Raw genomic sequence first — 23,022 nt, forward strand, 5'->3', positions numbered from 1 at the left:
TTGACCCGGAGTCCAGGTGGGTCCTTTCGAGGTGGGAGGTGGGGGAGTTGGGATAATCTGGCGGAAATGGGGGGGCTGGGAGAGAGTGGGTGGTGGGTCTCCGTCCCCTCCCCCCGAGGTGGGGGTGCGGTGGTAGCGCCCGGCTCCCCTCCTCTCTCGGCGGAGCGGAAGTGTCGGGGAGTTGGACTGGGGCCGGCGCCGCGGCCGCTTCTCCCGGCCGCTGCTGCTGCCGCCGCTGTTGCTGCTGCGGGCACCGCGGAGTTGGTGCCCGGGGCCGGGGCGTACGTGCGCCTAGGGGACCGGCCCCGATGAAGCGGAAGGAGAAGCGGCTCCTGCAGGCTGTGGCGTTGGGGCTGGCGGCCCTCGTCTTCCTGCCCAACGTGGGGCTGTGGGCTCTCTACCGGGAGAAGCAGTTGGAGGGCGGCCCCGGGGGTGCCGAGGCGGCGGCGGCGGCCAGAGAGGGGCTCGCACAGGTGAGCAAGCCTGCCTTACATTCCCCGGACGCGGGGGTGAGGAGACCCCGGGTGATTTTTCAGGAACTGGCCTCGGACCCCGAAGGAACGCTGCACCGGGAGCCGACCCCAATACTTGTGGGGAGCCCAAGCGTGCCACCCTTTGGGCAAGGGGGGGGGTCTGCTCTGATGCTGAGGGGATTGGACAGAATACGATGCTTCCAAAGGGGAGGGTCTCCTTTCACGTCCATATAATGGTGGGAGGCAGGTGGACATCCCCAGGTGAGGTCTGGGATCCTTCTCCTTGTCTCCCTTCCAACCCTATGAGGAAAGTGCCCAAGAGGCTTCCCGAGGAGTGCCCCTCATGCAGCGGGATCTTTGCTTTTACGACGTCGGGACTTCCTTTCCTCCCTCCCCCCATTGCCTCTCTCGGTCTTTTCCTCCCTTTTCTTACCTCCTTACTTGTTTTCTTTTAGCACTTACCCTTTCTGCCTCCTTTTCCTAGCTCCAAAATAGAAACGGCTCCTTCCTCTCATCTGTCACTGCGAACGTGCTGTTTCTTCCTTGACGGGTTATGCCCCTACCCCATTCCCACTCCCACCCCATTTGCTAAATAACTGTCCCTTGTGCTGGTCAGTTCCTCTGTGTCTTATATCCTTTGGGATCAGTGGTCAACTTTTCCATCATGGGATCCTCTCGGAATAGGAACCTTTTAGCTTCTAGCGCCTGCTTCCTTTCTTTTCAAGATCCAGTGGTCCTGTTAAGGGACTGGTCTTTCCTGGCATGTTTTGGCAAAGAAGAGACATCTAATGGGGCCTTATTCAAGGAACAAAGTACATATAACTAACTGATTTAAGAATACAGTTCTGGATTTTTAAGCTGTCTTGCTTTTCCCTTTTCTTGCTTGTTCTGTCATTCCTTAGGCATGGGGTGTCAGAACATCTTTTTAGTTCCTGTCATTACAAGGAGGTAACAAGCCCAGAAATGGGAATGATTGACCCAATGTCAGAACCGGGGGTACTCTGTTTGTGCACAGTATCATGTACAATATTCATTCATCCAGGTTGAAATTTAAAAGTTCAAAGTGTCCAATGCTTGCGCTCACTTCATATCTTCTGGTATTTAGCCCGAGGGTTGTTTTTTTTAATCATCAATTAGTGCATATAAAAATTCCAGTGTTGGAGTGCAGAATCACAGAATTGGAACCTGATGAACTTGCCAAGAAGTAGTCACCCTTTCAAAAGGGAGTAAAATGAAGGGAGGCTTCCCTGTTGGTTTTTTTTTTTTTAAATGATTCTATTAATTGCTGAATTAGATGATGTAATTTTATGTGAAGTATGACACTGGACTTGAAGTCATATTTTTCCTCTCAGCCTCAGTTTTCTTACCTATAAAATGGGGATAATTCCTGCCCTACCTACATCTCAAAGATGGTTGGGGTTTAGCTTTTAGGGGGAGGGGAAGGAAGGAGTGAACAACATGTAAACCATTATGTGGTGGAAATATGCTGCTATTTCTTTTTTATAATCCCCTGAATGAATTAGAAACTGAGAGTTATAGGTATTAGAATGGGGAGAGTACCCTGACCATGTGCAGAGTTGCCTGGAATAGATGAAAGTACAGCTAGGTGGATTCAGAACTGCATGGATTAAGAAACAGCTGGACCCATTGTTGATTAATGGATTAATTATACTTGGAGGGAAATCTCTAGTGCTGTATCAGAGGGGGTCTAGTTTTCTGGGATTTGTTAATTTTGTTTTTTTTATTGCTGTTGGCAAATGACATAGATGATTTCCTTAAAATTTTTCAGATAATGGTCAAGAAGGGGAAGGATAACTAGAAGAAGACCTGTGTAAATAGGAATCCAATCTATGGAGGATTTATGGGAAAATATGAATAATTATTGCACAGGATGAAATGCTTTGTGATCTGCATTGTTGATATTCCCTGCATTTTAGATCATAGCTGCATTGAAGTATAAATGTAAAATCACAGAACCTGAACTGGCAGGGTTCTCAGAAGGCACCAGTCTACCAACACATATCTGAACAGGAATCCCCCTCTATTATGTTCCTGAATAAGTGGTCATCCAGTCTTTGTTTGAAGCTCTTCAGTGACAAAGCACTCAGCACCTCCCTACTTAAAAAAAAAAAAAATCAATTGTTTAATGTGGTGAAGATGTGACTCTCAAATGATAAAAATGGTCTGGTAGCTTTAACAGTAATAATAGCTGGCACTTGTATACCTCTTGCAGGTTTACAAGGTGCTGCTCATAGATTATCTCATTTTACCATGGTGGCTGATGGGAGCTTGGGCTATACAAACAGAAGTCAGTTCAGAGCACATTTGCTTATAATCCCACTGTCCTCTGTCCTGGCTAGGAGAACTGCGCCCAGCTTGTGGCAGCACATTTTGGGAACAACATTGACAAATAGATTTTTGCTCAGAAGACAACCAGGATAATAAGGAAACTGAACATAATGATGTACAAAAATTGATTGAAGGAACTGGGCATGAGTAGTAGCTTGGAGAAGACTTAGGAGATATGTGGTCACTGTCTTCAAATAGCAAAAGATCCGTCATGGGAAATCTAGAAAAAATTAAATTTATTCTGCTTAGTTCCAGGGATCAAAATTAGCAGTGGATAGAAGGTATTGGGAAGCAGATTTCAATTCCAGTCAAGGAACAATGTCCTTAAAATTAGAATATCTACTATAGAATTTTCTATCACTGGAGGTCTTGGTCTAAAGACCATATGAGTGCTTGTCCGAGATGTAGAAAAGCCTTGATTGAGTCCTGTTCAGGTACCTGGTAATCTAGATGACCTTTGTCACCTATTCAATTCAATTTAATAAATGTGTATTAAAGACTATTATGCTGGATATTCAGGGAACAACAACAAAAAAAGATCCTTGTCTTCTGGGAACTTTCTCCTGGGGAAAGGGAGGGACAGCACATAGATAGATAAGTAAACAGAAATACTATATGTTTGGTTGGGGGGTGGGGAGCGCTGTTTGTATGTGTTAAGGGAAGTTAAGAAAAGTGGGTGAGTATTCCAGGCTTGAGGAAGAGATGGGCCATATGCACAGAAAAGGAGGGAGAGGTGTGATATCATGCAGGGGGAACATCAATTAAAATAATCTGACTAGAAAATGGATTGCATAAGCTTAAATAGTGTGAAATAGATCTATCTGAAAAGATTGGTTGGAGCCAGATGGCAAAGGGCTTTAAATGTCAAACAGAGGAGTTTGTATTTTATATAAGCAATAGGTGGACACGGAGGCTTTTTGAGCAAGGGAGGTGACATAATCAGGCCTGTGCTTTAGGAATATTAATTTGACATCTTTATATAAAATATCTTGGAGAGAGGGAGACTGGAAGCAAGGAGACCAATTACAGAGTAACTGCAATTAGTAATTTAGGCAAGACATAATGAGGACCTAAACTAGGGTGAATGTTGTCCATTTTCCAGAGAGTCTCCCTCTCATATCTTGTCTACAACATTTGTGATTACAGGAATGGGGCAGATGTTCATCTTTACAAAGAAAGTATCTGGTTTTTTAAGGACCTCAGCTTCAAGAGATCCTGTGAGTTCTTTGGAATGTTTAAGTTCATTATTAAATTAACATCTGCAATTTGGCTACTGTTCAAAGAATCCTCTCTGGTTTCATTGATATGGCAATTGGAGACTATCACGATTTTGAAAAGACTCATGTGCGTAGTAAAGAAGTTGAGGTTAATGGCTATTTGCCCTGGACTTTCAGGTAAATTACCTCTGTGCCCAGTGAGCACTCAGACAGGCACTAAGGAATAGAGAGAACAGCATCTGGGGCAGTGCTCAAGAGCCTGTGATGGAAGGCAGATAAGCATAGACTTTGAAAAGTCAAACAATGTTCCAGGTCACTATTTTTGTCCTATGGCTATGGCTTGGGGTGGAGAAGAGAGAGAAAGAATGACAGTAGTTCAAAGGGGTGGACTGTTTTTGCTGAACTTCCTTTTCTGTTTTGTTGTTGTTGTTGTTTTTAATAGCTGTCTTTTGGCCTCTATTTGAGCTACATGATTGTGTGGTTTTCAAATGAAAATTTCTTCCAGGTGATACTGGATTTAAAATGTATCTGTTGCCTCTCAGAAATATACTGCCAAATTTCAAGACAGCTCCTTTTTGCTATTCTTTGCTCCAGGTGCAAGGTATTGAACTGGATATCCTAACGAAATTCTGTGATTCAGTGTTAGAAGGTTACAAGAATGACTTTAAATGATTAAAACATATGTCTTCTTCCAGTAACGATCCAATAAGTGCCTGCTGTGTGAAGAGCATTGGGACTACGCACTAGGGGAGACACTGTGTACTATAGAATATTTGAACTGGAAAAGACTTTGAAATATAGGATGTTAGAAAATAGACTATTGAGTTGAAAGAGCTAGACATAAAATTTAGAGTGCTTAATAAGAAAGAACCAGGAAGATCACTGATTCATTTTTTCAACAATTTTTAAGTATGCTCTCATCAGAACACTGACTGCTAGGTCCTAAGGACATTATAAAGATATTTACATTTCTTATCCTAGTTATGCTGCTATTTGAATAATTTGGTCTCTAATCATAAAACTGACCAATTTTGAGTTCAAATTGTTATTCTAGCAATTCATTGAAATCATTCCATTGATTACCCTCAGTGGTTCCTTATTGCTCTAGAGTGAATGCCACTAAGCAAGTAATCCTTAGCCTGATATTTAAAGTATTCCACAATCTGGCTCAGCCTCAGATTTCTGCCCTTATTTACATCACTTCCCTCTATCTATGCTGCATTCCAGCCATCTGGACTCCTTGCTGTTCTCCCATTTTCATCCTGGCCCCTCCTCACTCTGTATATTTACATCTACCATTTCCCCACCTGCTCTGGATGCCTATCTCTCTCTTTTCTGCACTTTCTCATCTGTGTTTTCAAAGTGCATCTTGGGGTTGTATCTCCATGAAGCCTCCTTTCATTCTTCAGTGGCCAAGCTTCTCCCTCCTATATTTTATGTCTCTTTATTTGATTTATTTGTACTTCAAACTCGGGAATAATTTATTTATATGACTTACCTTTTCTCTTGAACTCCTTGAGGAGGTAAACAGAATTTATATCCCAAAGAACTATAATTACTATCTAGTCCAACCCCTTCATTTTACAGATGAGAAAACTAAGGCCCAAAGACCTTAAGTGAATTGTCCAACATCTCAAAATTAGTAATTGCCTTCTTTCTTCAAATCTAATAATTTTTTTCACAACATTTCTTCAGAATGTCATTTTTCAACTTTTGTCTCTCCAGCCACCTGGCCATGGTATTTTTCATGAGGTAGAAAGTATTTGAAATAAATTGAATCTAGTGACAAGTGTCTGACCCTAAGGAAGAGTACAAAAGAGAAAGGAGAGAAGAGTGATGTTTCTAAAGCCAATATATTCCTCCTGTGCCCAATAGTTTTCATAAAAGTCCCTCAGTTAAATTCAACAGGTGTCCATTTTTTAAAAAACTAAAATTCAACAATCATATTGCACTCTATAAACTTCTGGGGGCAGCTAGGTGGCACAATGGATAGAGCACCAGTCCTGAAATCAGGAGGACCTGAGTTCAAATATGGCCTCAGACACTTAACATTTGCTAATTGTGTGACCTTGGGCAAGTTACTTGACCCCAATTGCCTCAGGAAAAAAAAAATTAAAATGCATTAAACTGAAAAATTGGAATAAAAGGTTTGGCAATTGTTAATGCTGTAAAATTACCCATGCATATAACTTGTAAATAAAAAACTATTAAAATTAAAAAATGCATTAAACTTCTGGGTTGGTATTATTACAGTGATATAGCTTTGTCATGATTGAGCTTAGTTTGGTGGGAAACATAGGGAACTAAGTAAAAATAATACCAATTTCTATGTAATAAATGCAAAGAAGAGATCAAAACAAAGAAGTATGAAAGCATTATTTAAAAATACATTCTCTATATGATGACCAATTCTGATGGACCTGGCCATTCTCAGCAGTGAAATGAACCAAATCAGTTCCAATGGAGCAGTAATGAACTGAACCAGCTATGCCCAGCGAAAGAATTCTGAGAGATGACTAAAAAACCATTACATTGAATTCCCAATCCCTATATTTTTGCCCACCTGCATTTTTGATTTTCTTCACAGAGTAATTGTACAATATTTCAGAGTCTGATTCTTTTTGTACAGCAAAATAACGGTTTGGTCATGTATACTTATTGTGTATCTAATTTATATTTTAATATATTTAACATCTACTAGTCATCCTGCCATCTGGGGTTGGGGATGGGGGGAAGGAGGGAAAAAATTGGAACAAGAGGTTTGGCAGTTGTCAGTGTTGTAAAGTTACCCATACATATAACCTGTAAATAAAAAGCTATTAAAAAAAAATAAAAATACATTCTCTGTTGTTTTAATAGAAGTTTCTTTTCTCCATGTCAGTGAAAACAATTCACTGCCCCTACTGGGATGTTTGATAAAGATGTCTTAAATGACTAATTAGCCATCTGTCAGATTTGGGGACCAGGTATTTGTTTTTACCCTCTGGTAAGATTTGAAAATTTAGTCTCCTGTTATTATCTTTCAGATGCCCTTTGGACCATTACTGTAATAACTTGTGGCTTTCCTTGTTACAAAATAAATTCCTATTGGCTGTGGAGAGTGAATTTTTCTGTCACTGAGATAGATTAAAAATCATGTAAGTGTATAGTACTACATTCCTGTTCCACTATAATCTTCTTGTGAGTCCTAGACCTATCTTGCTTCTTCCTATTCCCAGCTCGTCTGCCAGTCCTTAAGTCTACCTACCTGTCATGCTATTCATCATGATGTTCAGTATTGTATTTCTACAGGACAAATCATAGTTTAAAAGGTGAAAATGGAAGGAAGCATACAAATATTTAGTTCAGCCCTTTTCTATGGAAGAGAAAGAACCTGAGATCCTTGGAAATAATGAGCTTGGAAGTAATGACCCCAAGGTTATCAAGTAGTAGAGCACCTTGAGTCCCAGGTTCAGTGTTGGTTGTTTTCTTCCTATTTAACCTTGAGAATTTTCCCTATAATTTGGAAGGCAGTACAGAGTATGTCCAGTTATGTTACTTGGTCAGCAACCAAAAAGTTTATTAGACTTTGTTTACTAGATCTTTAGTTTTTTTATACTGGATTGAGAGTAGTCTATACCTCCCACAAATGGAGCATGTAATTGATGATATTTTTCAAGTGTGCCTGCATTTTTTAAAATCTTTTCAGAGATATCTTATTTTTAAGAATGCAGTCTTTATTCAGACAAATTTATTTCTGTTCCTGTTTCAGAATCTAACACAGTCTTATATAGTAGGGTACTTGAATAGTGGTTAACTAAATGGACATAGCAAATCCAAGCAAGAAAATCCAGACTTAAATTTGTCTATTCATTGGAAAAGATTTCTCAACCCAATCCCAAGATGGGGGGGGGGGGGGGGGGGGGGGAGAGGGAGAAGAAGAGAGGAGTAAAGGAAGGTGGAGTGTAGGGTGTGTATATGTGTATGTGTGTGTGTTTCTTGGTTTTGGACTAAGTATGTTTTACATTATAGAAATGTGTACTGTATTTTACAAATCTCATGGGGAGGGAGGAGAAAACCACATTTTTAAGAATGGCAGCAATAGAATATAGTGGAAAGATTATATTGGTTTTGGAGACAGGAAATTTAGCTTCTAATCCTAGGTCCTCCACTTAATTGTGTCAGCCATAGACAAATTATTATGTAACTTATGTCCTTGGGTTTTTTTTTTTATCTATAAAATGATGACATTTTCATAATACTTTTTGTAATATTTAAGGCTTCCAAATCAGGAAGATAATGGATTACCCAATAACTTTAATATTCATATATCAGGAGTTCTCCCCTTTTAGGACTTTCTATTATTCTTAGAACATTAGGAGATCAATGTAAGGATTTTTTAAATTTAAGCACATTTACCTTAGTGATGGCAGAGCCTGACCCATCAGAAAATTAAGTAATCAGGCACCACATAAATAGAGTCTTGGAATGATTACCCTAAATTGTTTCCACATAATGGCTGGGAACGTTTACACAGCTAATCACTAAAATGTTTGCATGCTCAGGTGAAACATGATGTGTTAGGAAAAGGACTATTGATCAGCTTAAGGTGATTGACCTGGTTACATATTTCCCTTCACGCTGAGTTTGGGATTTTGGGAAAGAAGCATTAGCTTTCATAGTAATATAAGTTGGAAGGAAGTATACATTAAAATCAATGTTTACATTCTTATCTGTATAATAAGTCTTATTTGTGTATAAGTCTTGATGAGACAGCATATTAATACTATATGTGAAAAGGCATGCTCAGACATTAATGCTATGTGGTAGAGAGTTTTTTCTTCTGCATCTGAATAACCATATAATTCTAGGAACTATGACCATAGAAATCAGAAGTAATAAATATGTCCCATAGGTGTCTCCCTCTTTCAAAAGGAGAAAAAGTTCCAGTTTAAAAATAAGAATCATAGAATGTTAGGAGGAATTATAGAATATAGACAGCTGGAACACAGAGTAAGGAAGGTAGAACTAGAAGGACACTTAGAGAGCTTTTATTTCATCCCCTTCATTTTACAGATAAGGAAACTATGACCTGAGAAATCAAAGTGATTTGTCCAGATAATGCCCAGCTAGATGGAGGAAAAATCAAGAAGAGATTCTATTTTTCCTTAGTTCTGACCTAGTATGGTTTAGTACACTATCTCCTTAATTCTTTTTCATTCCTTCCTCCCCTCCCCCAGTCAATAATTGTTTATGCCTGTGTTTTATCACTTAGGCAATAATAATTCATTAGAGATTCTCTAAACTTGAATGCATTGTTAATAAAGAGCTACCGTAAGATTAGTTCCTATTTATAATATAGCTTATGCTTTATAATTCATGACCTTTTAGCTTGGTGAAGCATCCTATTGATATTTTCCAAGACAGAGCGAGCTAAATAATTCAGCCAGTTGTTCCTCTCTTTCTTTTTTCCTTTGAATGCCTTCACTTTAGTGTCCTCTGCTGCATACCAATAGATGAAATAACAATCCATTTTTTTATTTGGGAAACAAGTGAAAATTTTAAGCATAATATGTAGACTGTCTTCAAATTTCACAAATCATAATAGCTTCCATTTCTGTAGAATTTTTACCATTTATAAAGTACTTAGCTAATAATAAGCCTGTAAGGGTACAGAATTTTTTATTTACAATGGGAGGGGTTTATAGAGGAATAAGGTAACTTCGAAGAAGTATATTATTTCAGTTCAAGTATTTAGAAGATCTTGACAGACTGGAATAATGGACCAAATCTAATATGGAAAAATATTAGTCCCTACACTTGAATTAAAAAAAAAAAAACATCATTTTCACAAGCACAGAATGAGAAGGGGAGGCCATGCAAAAAGATCTAGGAATTTTAGTGGGTTCACTGAGTCAGCAGTATGAAAGAACAAGAGAAGTATTAACTAAGTATGATTATAATAAGGATAGTGGTTAAAGTGGCCATATAGGGAAAAAATTATAGAGGTTATAGAATTGGATGACTGGCTGGTTGAGTAAATTGGTGAGAAGCAAGAATGGGTAAAGATAACTCTGGCTATAAATTTGAATGATTGGGAAGATAGTGATATCACCACCAGAAATAAGTTGGGGAGGGGGCAGAGATAGGTTTGGGAGAAAAGGTTAACACTTGGGATATTCTAGGGTGAGATGCCAATGAGACATCTAAGCAGAAATGGCCATCCAGAACTTTTAAATAATGGCATGAGAACTCTGGAGTGGTGATAGATTGGGATGACTCAAATCTATATCAACAAACTGTGACAGGACTTGAGCTCAGAAGAGGAATTGAAGAAAGATAAAGTCGAGAACAAAACTTCAAAATAAGAAGACCTCTATTTCAGGGATGTGGACAAAGGTAAACTAGCAAAGGAGACAGAAAGAACTGTGAGAGAAGAATAATGTCTGTAGTAGCTAGGAAATCCAGTCATTTAGGATAAGAGCTTCAGAATCATAGTTCCAGAAATTAAAATTCTACCCCTTCCTATTCATTTATTAGTGTAGAATTAGAAACAATTTATTGAATGGTTAAAAATACCATGATATCACCATCATTATCATGTTTAGGTTCAATGGGAAACTTTTAAAAGAAAACTTTAAGTTTGTTGAATTATTTAAAAGAAAATAGAAAGGGAAAGGTTCCAGAGAATAGATAATGAAACATACTTCTTTGATAGTAGAAAGATGGGTGACTAATTGGACAGAATGTTGCATACATTCATAGATGCAATCAATATATCAGATAATATGCTTTTTTTGTCATAAGAGAGAATTAGTGTGTGAGTTGGGTTGAAGTGACTGATGTAAAGACAACAGTCAATAAATATGAGTGTGTGTGTGTGTGTATGTATATACACATACATATATGTATACATATATATCATATGCATTTATTTTCTACTTAATAGTTTTTTCCCCGATTACATTTAAAGATAGTTTTCAACATTTATTTTGTAAGATTTTAAGATCCAAATTTTTTTTTCCCTCTCTAATTTCTCTCCCTCCTTCCCAAGAGTGTCCTAACTCAAGAGAGCAAGGAATCTGATATAGGCTATACATGTGCAATAATGTTATTTCCATATTAGTTATGTTGTGAAAGAAGACTCAAAACAAAAGGGAAAAACCCTGAGAAATAAAAAACAACAACCAAAAAAAAAAATGAAAAGAGTATGCTTTGATCTGCATTCAGACTCCATAATTCTTTCTTTGGATTTGCTCAGCATTTTCTGTCATGAATTCCTTGAAATTATCTTAGGTCATTGCATTGCTGAGAAGAAGTAAGTCTGTCATGGTTGATCATCAACACAAGGTGGTTCTTACTGTGTACAATGTTCTCCTGATCTATCATATACATTTAAAACTAGTACTCTTTCTACTGTTCTAATCTTTGTGCTTTGTATTAATTAGGGTAATAGGGAACTTAAACTACAGACCTTTCAGCTGGATCTTTTACATATTCCTTTGTGCCAAGAATAGTTTAATAGTTTAGAAAAAATGAAAATCTACATTTTGGAGTTTGTCTCCAATAAACTAACATACATTGATGGAACTAGGAACCAAGAAAACATATCCTAATTTTCAGTTTATCTCAAAAACTCGGTAATTATAGAAGCAAAGAATGTAAGATCTAGAAGAAGACTTTTTTTTTTTTTTTAATTAGAGCTGAAAGGAATCTTAAATCATTGGATACTAGAACTTATAATTGTAGAACTATAGGACTAGAAAGAACCTTAGAACATTGAGTGTCAGAGCTGCAAAAAACATTAGAGAGTGTGTGGTCCAATCTCCTCATCGTATAGAAGAAGAAACCGAGGTCCAGAGAGGGTGATTTGTACTTGCCCAGGGTCATATTGAATCTTGTTCTTGCTCTATAGACGGATTTGACACTCTTATATGTCTTGTTATTGTTTATTTCCTTTATAACTTATTTGTTGTCAAAATATTAGCTGTATAAGAAATCCAATTATTTTCTGTGAGAATAAGTAATAATAAAAGCCAAGAAACTCCCATGTTTCATTTTCTTATTTTCAAAATTATTTCTTGAGTGTATGAGTTATTCTGCCTAATGCACTGAGACCTATTTTTATCACTTGGGATGTTGAAAGTAAAACTGACAGACCTTATTTACCACTGCTGATAGTACTCAGCAACACCATTTCTTTTTAAAGCACACCAGAGAAAATACACTATGTGCGAACTTGTGTTCACAATTAATTGGACCAGGCTAGAAGGATAAAATGGGAAAGAAAAAAGTACACATTCATTTACATTTTTTACATAAAGAGTATGTGTCTAGCACATATACTGTTCAACCTACATTCACATACTTTTGATTCTAAAAGCCATCTTATAAAGTAAGTTGGAGAGAAATTATGTGCCTATATTTACAAATGAGGAGGAAACTAAGGCCCAGAGTCAAATCAACCATTTAATAATATTAACTTCCTGCTGTAGTCATTATACTAAACACTGGGGATATAAAGAAAGGCCAAAAACCCATGCTTCAAAGAGCTCACAGTCTAATAGAGGATCTTGTAATCCAATGGCCCAAAATGGTGAAATCATTTATGGAAGGTAGGAGTACTGTTTTCATAGTGATAGAGACCAGAAGAATGAAATGTAATTGTTCTCAGTTTTAGGCAGTTAAGGTGAAAGAAGTAGAAAAGGTACGTTCTTTGGATTGGGAAAACTTTGGACCAAAACAAAGAGTACTAATTCAGGAATGGAGTATAAAGAACCTAATATTTATAAAGACAAAATATTAAAATTGGAGCAACTATAGAGATCAGCTAGTCCCATCCTCTCATCCAGGATGGTAATTTGTTTTACATCATATTAACACTAAGTTTAGAGTCTTTATACACTATAATATATGTTTAAAATAACTCAACAATTGGTGATGTTAGATTATAGTTAAGTTAGCATGTGATTTCTTGTATGTATAGTCATTTATTAGCTTTATGCTTGATAGCCTAAAATTGCTTCGCTGACCAGGGCAACTTGAACTGTGGCCACTTTGGTAGCATCTCTTTTTGTGATAGCAAAGAATGGGTAAAAATATAAATGGAATAAAATATAAAACCAAAGAGAGGTTATATAAATATTTAAAGCATATAATTCTTTTCCTTTTCTTTTGATCATCAGGGTTTTATATTTTATTCCATTTATATTTTTACCAATTCAACCTCAAAATAATTGTATTTTATTAGAACAAAAGGGGAAAAAAAACCACAGGAGAGAAAAAAAAAACAGAAAAGAGAAGTGCATATGGCATATCTCTTTATATAATTCTCTTTTTGGATGCAGTTGGTGTTTTTTATCCAAAGTTTATTGGGATTGCCTTGGATCACTGAACCGCTGAGAAGAACCAAGTCTTTCATAGTTAATCATTGCACAATCTTGCTGTCACTGTGTACAGTGTATTTCTGTTTCTGCTTATTTCGCTCAGTATCAGTTTATGTAAATCTTTCCAGGTCTTTTAAAAATCAACTTGTTGATTATTTATAGAATAATAATATTCCATTACCTTCATATACCATAACTTATTTAGCCATTCCTCAATTGATGGGCATCTACTCATTTTCCAATTTTTTTTGCTGTCACAAAAAGAACTGCTACAAACATTTTTGCACATGTGGATTTTTTTTTCCTTCTTTATGATTTCCTTGAGACACAAACACAGTAGTATGACCAAAATGTTATAAAGTTGTGTGTACTCTTTCACCCAGCAAATAGATCTGTTTCCCAAGATGATCAGAGAAAAAAGGAAAGAACTATATGCTTTAAAATATTTTTATCAGCTTTCTGTTATGGCAAAAACTGGAAATTGAGGGAATGTCTATCAATTGAGGAATAGCTAAACAAGTTGTTGTGATTATGATTGTAATGAAACAATATTGTGCTATAAGAAATGATGAATAATGAATAGGTTAATCTTTTTAAAAACCAAGGAAAGATTTAAATGAAATAGTGAAGAGTAAAATGAACAGAACCAAAAAACATTCTACAGTAACAGCAATATTGTTCAAAGAAAATCTGTGAATGATTGATATGAATATTTATAATATTCAAAATAACAATTACAAATTACTTATAAAGGAAGATGCTATCCACTTCAGGGAAAGAAACAGAAGTATGCATAGTATGGTTTTACATATAAATATATATAAACATAAATATATATATATATATATATACACACACACACATACACACATGCATACATTACACACAATAATGTGGGATGGGGAGAAAAGCAATCCAGAACTTAAAATGTAACCCCCAAAAATGTAATTTAACTTTAAAAAACAGACCATTTTTGCAGGTGAAAGCAATATTTTTATCACCTTCCTGTTTTAACACTAGAACACTTAAGTGGTTATAGGTATTCTAGTGGTTCAAGCTTTGGCTAGATTTCATATTAGCTGTATGACCTGGGCACATTATTTTTTTCTTTGAGCCTGTCTCCTTACCTATGTGGTTTTTTAGGAGTAGTAACACAAGTTAGTTTTTTGCATAAATTTGTTGTAAAGATCAAATGAGAAAAGCTCTGGAATTTTGTTGGATTCCAAACTAATATAATATGAGTCAATGTGATGGTCAAAAAAACGAATACTATTCTAGCAGGCACTGAGAGGCTGTGTCCAGAATGAAGGTGATATTCAATCTATTGCTTCCACTTCTTCAGTACTTTGGGAATAACATTTTAGAAAGAACATAAGCAAGCTGGATTGATTCCAGAGGAGGAAAACTCACCTAATGTGAAGAATATGGCACACTTAGGAGAGACCAGAGAAAAAAGATTATGGGGGATGAGATAAGAGGACATGTTAATACTTGTAAAATATTTGAAGGACTGGGAGACAGCTAGTTGTTATAGTGGAGAAAGCATCAGCCTAGAAGTCTGGAGGACCCAAGATCAAATTTGACCTCAGACACATAAGACTTCCTGCTTGTGTGACCCTACTTGTGTAACCCCAATTGCCTCAGCAAAAAAAAAAAAAAAAAAAAAAATTGAACTGTCATGTGGCTTTGTCTACTTTGTCCTGGTTCTGTGTTCATAGGCCATTGGTAGAAGTTGCAGAGAGGTGCTTTTAGGCTTGGTATAGAGAAAAAGTTACTACTAATAGAGCCATCCATTGGGACTATCTTTAGAGGAGCTTCCTTTCTAGACCTTCCTTTGTGGGGGCCTTCAGTGAGAGGTTGAATGACCACCAGCTGTTATTTTAGAAAGGGAATTTTGCTTGCATGTGAGTTTGGTTAGAGAGCCTCTGGGAGGGGAGGGGGGAAGGGGGTCCTTCCAGCCCAGAAATTCTAAGATTTCATGGTATCTTGGTTTGACTCTTCTGTTGTTCATGAAAAGAGTTTATGTGAAACTTATTATTGATGCTTTTTTCCCCCTCAGTAGTAATATTCATAAGTCTGATTCCTTTCCTTCAGAGGAATCGGCAATTTCATTAGTTCAGGGTTTTGTAATCCTGGGTATAAAAGATTCTTGCCAAATTCTCATTTGCTACTCCAGCATTGAAAATACTTTGTGCATAAATATGTTGTTATTTTGTAACTCCTCTTTTCATTTCTTTGTATTTCTAGTACTTGGTACTTGCATGATAGATAGTGTTTAATAAATGATTGTTGACTTAACTCTGCAGACTTTTTCCTTCTTTGTTGTTTGGAAAATGAAATTTGATGTGGCTTGCAATTACTAAATGCCTATTTTGAAAAAAAAAAAAAAGACACGATAGCCATCATTAAGAATACAAAAATGATAAATAACACATTACTATTCTTCGATGAGTAGATAATTCATTGGGGGGGCAGGATATGAAATATACACAGCTAAATTTTAGAAAACTGAGCATTATGGAAAAAAGGTCTAAACAAGAGAATACTTTCATCTGAAGTAAGTAGGGAAGATTTCATAGAAAAGTGGTTTCTGAGTTGAATATTCATGAGAAGACATGAGGAAAATGTGCAGTTCTACCAGACAAGGTAGAGGTAGGACAAGATCAGGTAGTAATTTGCTTTGGCTGGAATATAGTATATGTAAAAGTGAAAAATGTGACATGAGACTGAAAAGTAGATTGTAACCAGGTTATAGAATACATTAAGTGCCAAGATGAAGGATTATTTTTTCTTTTTTTTTTTTTAAGAGGCAATAGAGGAGAAAGAACTATTGAATATTCTTATATAGGGTAGCTATGTGATCAGATATATACATTAAAAAAATAATTTTTCTATTGTGAGAATGAGAGAGGAAAAAGAAGGGAAACAGACCAGAGGATTGGGATATTGGGGTATTTCAATAGGCTAGACTGGAGATACTGAGAGTCTGATCTGGAATGGTGCTAGTGCTGATAGAAAGAAATTATATTTTAGAACTGGTTTATCCATAATAGCAAGAGGTATGACAAATGAGTAAATGTGGGAAAAGGAAGAGTGAAAGATAATTTTAAGGGTTTGAGCATGAGTAACTTGGAAAAAAGGTGCTGCTATCCACAGAAATAATTAAAGTAGGATAAGGGCAGGTTTAAAAGGAGAAAATGCTTATTCAGTTTTGAACTGGTAACCTCCCCTTAACCCCAGTCTTCTCATTCCTAACTGCCTGATGGACATCTCCACTTGGTCATCTTATTGAAATATTAAACTTAGCAGATGTAGATGACAGAGTAGAAAGGGTGCTGGATTTGAAGTCGGAGAATATGGGTTTTGAAGTCAGAGAAGATGAGGTTTTCAAGGGAGATAGAATGCTGAGAGCTGAGGATAGAGTCTTAGGAATACTCAAATTGGGGAAGAGGATTAACCAGCAAAAGACACTGGAAAGAAATAGGCAATAACAAGAAATATGGATAGGAACAGTATCATGAAAGACAAAAAAGAAAGAAAATATCAGTGTCCGTGGGGTAGACTCTTAGAAAGAGACATGAGGGAATGGGATCAAAGATAAAAGGGGAAATGTCACCTCATCCTATGAGATTGGAACAAAGCACTTACTATGTTCTATGCATGTTGATAAGTGCTGGGGATGCAGACAAAGGCAAAAGACAATCCTATCCTCAAGGAATTTACAGTCTCACTGAGGAGACAACAAGTAAATAATCGGGTACAAAAAATACAAGATAAATAGGAAATAAATGATGTACAAGATAGGATTTTATCTGGAACTTGAAAGAAACTAGGAGTAGGAAATGAGGGAAAGCATTACAAGCAAGAGGGAAAGGGGTAGGGTAGCCTGTGGAAATTCATACAGTCAAGATATAGAATATCTTGTTTGTGGAATAGCCAGGAGGTCAGTGTCACTGAATTGAAGAGAGGTGGGAAGGAGCAGAGATTAATGTGTAAAAAGACTGGAAATGTAGGGGCGGAGGGGGGGAAAGGGGGAGGGGTCAATGTAAAGTGGGAAGTGAGGGTGATATGGTCAGATCTTCAATGTAGGAAAATTATTTTGTCATAGATTGGAGTATAAAGAGACTTGTGGCAGCTATATCTACCTGGGCTATTGCAATAGCCCAGGTATGAGGAGATGAGTACCTGCTCCAGGGTGATGTCAGTTTCAGAGGAGAAAAGGAGGCTTATGTAAGACATGTTGCAAAGATGAAATTGACTTGGCAACAGATTGGGTATGAGAGATGAGAGAGAGTGAGAAATTGAGAATGACACTCAGATTGCAAGCCTGGGAGTCAGAGGATGATGGTGCCCTGGACAATTTGGAACTTTGGAAAGGGGCAGGGTTTGGAAGGAAAGGTAATTAATTCAATTTTAGACGTGTTGAGCTTAATATATTCATGGGACATCCAGTTCAAGGTGTCTGATCTCCAGTTGAGAAAAAGAAAGTAGAGCTCAACCAGGATATTAGGGCTGGATAAATAAATTCAAGAATCATCCACATAGAGATAATTGAATCCATTGGAACTGATAAAATCACTAGGTGAAATAACACATAAAAAGAGAGAAGAGGACCCAGAACAGAGCCTTTTTGGGTACTCATAGTTATTGGATATGAACTGAAGATTCCACAAAAGAAATTAAGAAAAAACCGCAGCAGAGAGTAATGTCCTAAAAACCTGGAGAAAAGAGTAACAAGGAGAAGAGAGCAATCTACAGTGTCAAAGGCTGCAGATGAGGATTGAGACATTATTAACTTTGGAGAGAGCATTAATGAGATTAGAAACATGGAGGAAGGCACCAGGGAGGCTTCCTCCTCAAATCTCTTCCAGTTCTCCAGACAGTTATCAGGCTGATTTGTAGAATATGTCTGACCGTATCTTTATTTATCTCTGTTACATACATTCACATGCTAATCTCCAATGGCTTCTTCATGTCCGGGATTAAATATAAAATTCCCTTTCATAGCTTGTCTCCTTCCTACCTCCTTATATTTTTTCACCAACACATATTTTGTGATTCAGGGACATTGACTTTCTTGTGATTCCTTAAACAAGATATTACATCTTCTAACTCTGAATGTTTTTCTTGTCTTAGAAATTTTTTCCTTCTCACTTCTGCCTTCTTTCAAATCCCAGATAAAATAGGGGAGTTAGGAAGAGGGATGTTTTTGGAAAAGTACAGGAGATAATGAACTCTGTTTTAGATATGTTGAGTTTAAAATGGCAGTGGGATGTCTACTTTAAAATATATGATGCATAATCTTCAGGAGAATAACCAAGACTGATTGGATAGATTTGGATATGTTTGCATAGCATAGGAGCTAGTGAGGTCATTAAGAGGAAAAGTATATCAAGTATTTATTTCAGTGAATCTATAGTAACATTGATTAAAGTTATTCCTTCTACCAGTGCAGATCATAACATCTGTATTTTCTTAATCTGGATAATTCTTGCCCAAATTCCCCAAAGAGAGTATATATACTGAAAGACTTGACCACTTTGATGGGTACTTCAGAGTTTTTAAAATTTGAATTAGAAGAAATTTTGCAAACCTTAAAGCACTATAGAAATGGAAGCCATAAATGGGAAAAGTAATGAACTGATGCAAAAGCGAAGCAGAAAGACTTAGGTAAACAAGAAAACAACTGCAGCAATGTAAATAAAACAAGCAAAAAACAAAACAAAAAAAAAAAAAACCAATGCTATGTAATGTAATTATAACGACCAAGTTTGACTGAATGAAGGGTTAAGAAAATGTACCTCCATTCCCTTCTTCACAGAGGTAGGGGAATAATGGTGTGGAATATACTGTGAATATGGGTATGAATATACTGTCACATTTGGTTGATATATTGATTAGTTTTGTTGAGCATTGAGGTTTTTTGCTTTTCTTTTTTATTGTTTGCTACTAGGGATGACTATAATAGAGGGATTATTTGGAAATAAAGTTGATGTAAAACAAAAGAAATCAATACAAATATAACTTTTTAAAAGTCATGAACTCTCTTGCAGAATTATTGTAAAATTTAAATGAAATATGAATTAACAGATTGTAAAATTCATGGTGAATTTAAAGAGCATTATTAATAATATAGCTAGTTTCATGATTTCTAAGTTCTGGACTTCTGGGGTATGAACTTGTTTGGCCTTTGGTTTGGAGAACTCGGACAAGATTTTCTTTTGTTTGATTGAAATGGTATTAGCTTGCAGGGCTAAGCATATTTCAGGACTTTTCCTGGTGTCCTCTGAGTACAGCAAAAACAGTCTTACAAGGAAAGAAATAAATTATAAATGAGGAGATACTGAGCTAGGTTGCTGCAACAGTTTCTGTTTATATGAAACTTTGTATGTGAAATGGAGATAATTTTGTTGTCTTTACAATGAGAAAGATATCTTGTCATGAAAGGAATAGCACTATCCTGTTTCACTACCACATATCTCATAGAAAAGTGTTTATCAAAATAAATTATGTGATACATTATACTTTCCCATCCATTATCTTGTTTAATTATCACAACAACCATCTGAATAAGGTAGGGCAGAGATTATTATCCCCATTTTACTGATTAGGAAATTGCAGTTCAGAAGGATGGAGCACTTGTCCAAAATCTCTTACAACTAGGAGGAAGTTCTGGGTTTACTGACCAGCATTTGTTAACTGCCTCTTACGCCAAAAGTTGTATTGCTAGTTACTGAGAACACAAAGAGAACAGGGAACAAACCTTGCCCTTGAGGAGTTTCCGGTCCTAATGAGTAGAGACACCATATACCTAAGTCTTTATGAAATAGATACAAGAGGATTTGGTCGGGGGTGAGAGGGAGAAAGCACCAGGAAGACTTAGTAAAGAAGGCAACACTTGGAGTTGGGCCTTTAAGGCTGACTCCCTGCCACTACTATTCTGAATGTTGTGACTGGGTCCATCCTGTGCTGGACTTTCTTCTTCTGGCTCCAAAACTTGGTGGCCCAAGCTTTGATTTCAGCCAATCTTTTTGACATTTCCTTCATGAATAATCTTCAGCTGGGAACTAGATTCATCTCTGTGTCCCAGACAAGCCCCAAATAGATGTTGTAGATTGAACTGCTTTCAGGCCTTAATTCTGCTGCCTCCTGAGTTTTTTTTTTTTTGCTGGTCTTGTCTCCCACTACTTTAGAGTGGTTATCTATCTTTTTGCTGGGATTCTCTTGAGCTTCCTGGATGATGCACTGCTCCTGTCTCCTACAGTTTCAGGATGAGTTGCTTTGACATTGTTCTTATCCTGTCTCTTGTGGCTCTGGCACAAGCTGCTAAAGTGCAGCAATGGGCCTTCCTCCTACTATGTCTCCAGTGCAGCTTTGGTTTCCACATTGCTTGGCTGATTTTCACTGAGAATTTCTGCAGGTTTCTGGCAATGTACTTGAGCTGTCCTGGTCTGCATGGTGGAATTAGTTATTTTTCTTTCATTTTCTTTATCATTGTTCATTCTTATGTACTTTTAGAACTTGTCTGGAGCATTTATGGGAGACCTGGGCTCTTCTTGGATCTTTTACATTGCCAGCAACTGGAAATCTAATTTACAGAATTTTAAGTAGGATTTTTGGTAATGGAAATTTCACAAACCAATAAAAATTTGCACTGGACTGGCCCTGACCCAGTATAGGCCAACCCTAAGAAAATTCAACTTCAGAAAATTTTTGATTTGCCCAAAGTCATGTAGTTGCTAAGTGGCAGAAATGGATGACAGCCTGTCCTTTGACTTCAAGTCGGGAGCTCCTTCTTTCTTTCCCCTTTTAAATGATTTATTTTAAATATTTTTTTAAAAAATTATGAGTTCTAAATTCTCTCACTCCTTCCTGATTCTTATCTATCCAGTGAAAAGACAATGTTATCAATTATATATGTGAAATCATGTAAAACATTTCCATATTAGACATTGAAAAAAAAAGCAAGAAAAATAAAGAAAATTAAATAGCTTTATTTGTACTCAGAGGTCAATAGTTCTTTCTCAAGAGATAGATGACATTTTTCATCATGCGTCCTTTATAATTGTCTTGGATCACTGTATTGATCAGAATAGCTAAATCTTTCACAGTTGATCATTATAATATTGCTTTTATAGTGATCTCCTGGTTGTGCTCATTTTGCTTTGTCTCAGTTCATATAGGTCTTTCCATAGTTTTTTCTGAAACCATCCCTCTCATAATTTCGTATAGCATAATAGTATATTATTACTGTGTAAGACAGTAATTGCTGTGTATATTATTATTGTGTAAGCACAATTATATGCATAGCTTGTTCAGTCATTCCCCACTTGATGGACATCCTCTCAATTTCCAATTCTTTGCCACCACAAAAAAAGATTCTATAAATATTTTTGTACATATTAGATGCTTTTCTTTTTTCTTTGAGCTAGTAGAGATATTTCCAGCTCAAAGGCTATGAATGTTTTATAGCCCTTTGAGCATAGTTCCAAATTGTTTTCCAGAATGGTTGGACTAGTTCATGACTCTGCCAACAACTTATTAGTGTACCTATTTTCCTCATCCTTTCCAATACTTGTCATTTCTGATATATATGAATATAATGATTTAAAATATTTTTCCATGACTATAGATAGTTTTTTTCCCCCAATATATGTCTTTTTTTTTATTAAATAACTTTTTATTGACAGAACCCATGCCAGGGTAATTTTTTACATTATCCCTTGCACTCACTTCTGTTCCGATTTTTCCCCTCCCTCCCTCCACCCTCTCCCCAAGATGGCAAGCAGTCCTATACATGTTAAATAGATTACAGTAGACCTTGGATACAATATATGTGTGCAGAACCAAACAGTTTTCTTGTTGCTCAGGGAGAATTGGATTTAGAAGGTATAAATAACCTGGGAAGAAGAACAAAAATGCAAGCAGTTTACATTCATTTCCTAGTGTTCTTTCTTTGGGTGTAGCTGCTTCTGTCCATCCTTGATCAATTGAAACTAAGTTAGATCTTGTCTTTGTTGAAGAAATCCACTTCCTTCAGAATACATCCTCATACAGAATCGTTGTTGAGGTATATAATGATTTCCTGGTTCTGCTCATTTCACTTAGCATTAGTTCATGTAAGTCTCGCCAATCCTCTCAATATTCGTCCTGCTGATCATTTCTTACAGAACAATAATATTCCATAACATTCATATACCACAATTTACTCAACCATTCTCCAATTGATGGGCATCCATTCATTTTCCAGCTTCTGGCCATGACTATAGATAGTTTTGATTTCTTTTTCTGAAAACTGCCTGTTTGTATTCTTTGACCAGTTGTCACCGGGGGAATGGCCTTTATTTATTTTTTTTTTTTTTTATAAATTTGATTCAGTTTCTTATACATTTGAGAACTGAGGCCTTTATGAGAAAAAATATGCTATAAAAATGTTTTATTTTACTTCATTATTTATGGTAACTTTTAGCAAAATGAAGTCTTCCTGATTATCTTTTTTAATTAAGTCTGTTTTTGCTGTTGCTTTGTCTGAGATCACTATTACTACCCCTGTTTTTTTTTTATTGTTTCTGGAAATCTTGTGAAGCTATTAGATTCTATTTGCTCAATTCTGATTTT

The 23,022-nt window shown here is 36.6% G+C and overlaps 1 protein-coding gene across 1 annotated transcript in view; it reads left to right on the forward strand.

Moving 5' to 3' along the window:
• Positions 1–202: 202 nt before the first annotated feature.
• Positions 203–23,022, forward strand: part of GALNT10 (polypeptide N-acetylgalactosaminyltransferase 10) — a 152,705-nt gene continuing 129,885 nt past the window's right edge. The window contains exon 1 of the mRNA XM_031953573.1: positions 203–473. Within this exon, the coding sequence (XP_031809433.1) occupies positions 309–473 (165 nt within the window). The 5' untranslated portion in view covers positions 203–308. The remainder of the gene's footprint in view (positions 474–23,022) is intronic.

Source organism: Sarcophilus harrisii, chromosome 2 (assembly GCF_902635505.1).
Source record: "Sarcophilus harrisii chromosome 2, mSarHar1.11, whole genome shotgun sequence".
Lineage (NCBI taxonomy): Eukaryota > Metazoa > Chordata > Mammalia > Dasyuromorphia > Dasyuridae > Sarcophilus > Sarcophilus harrisii.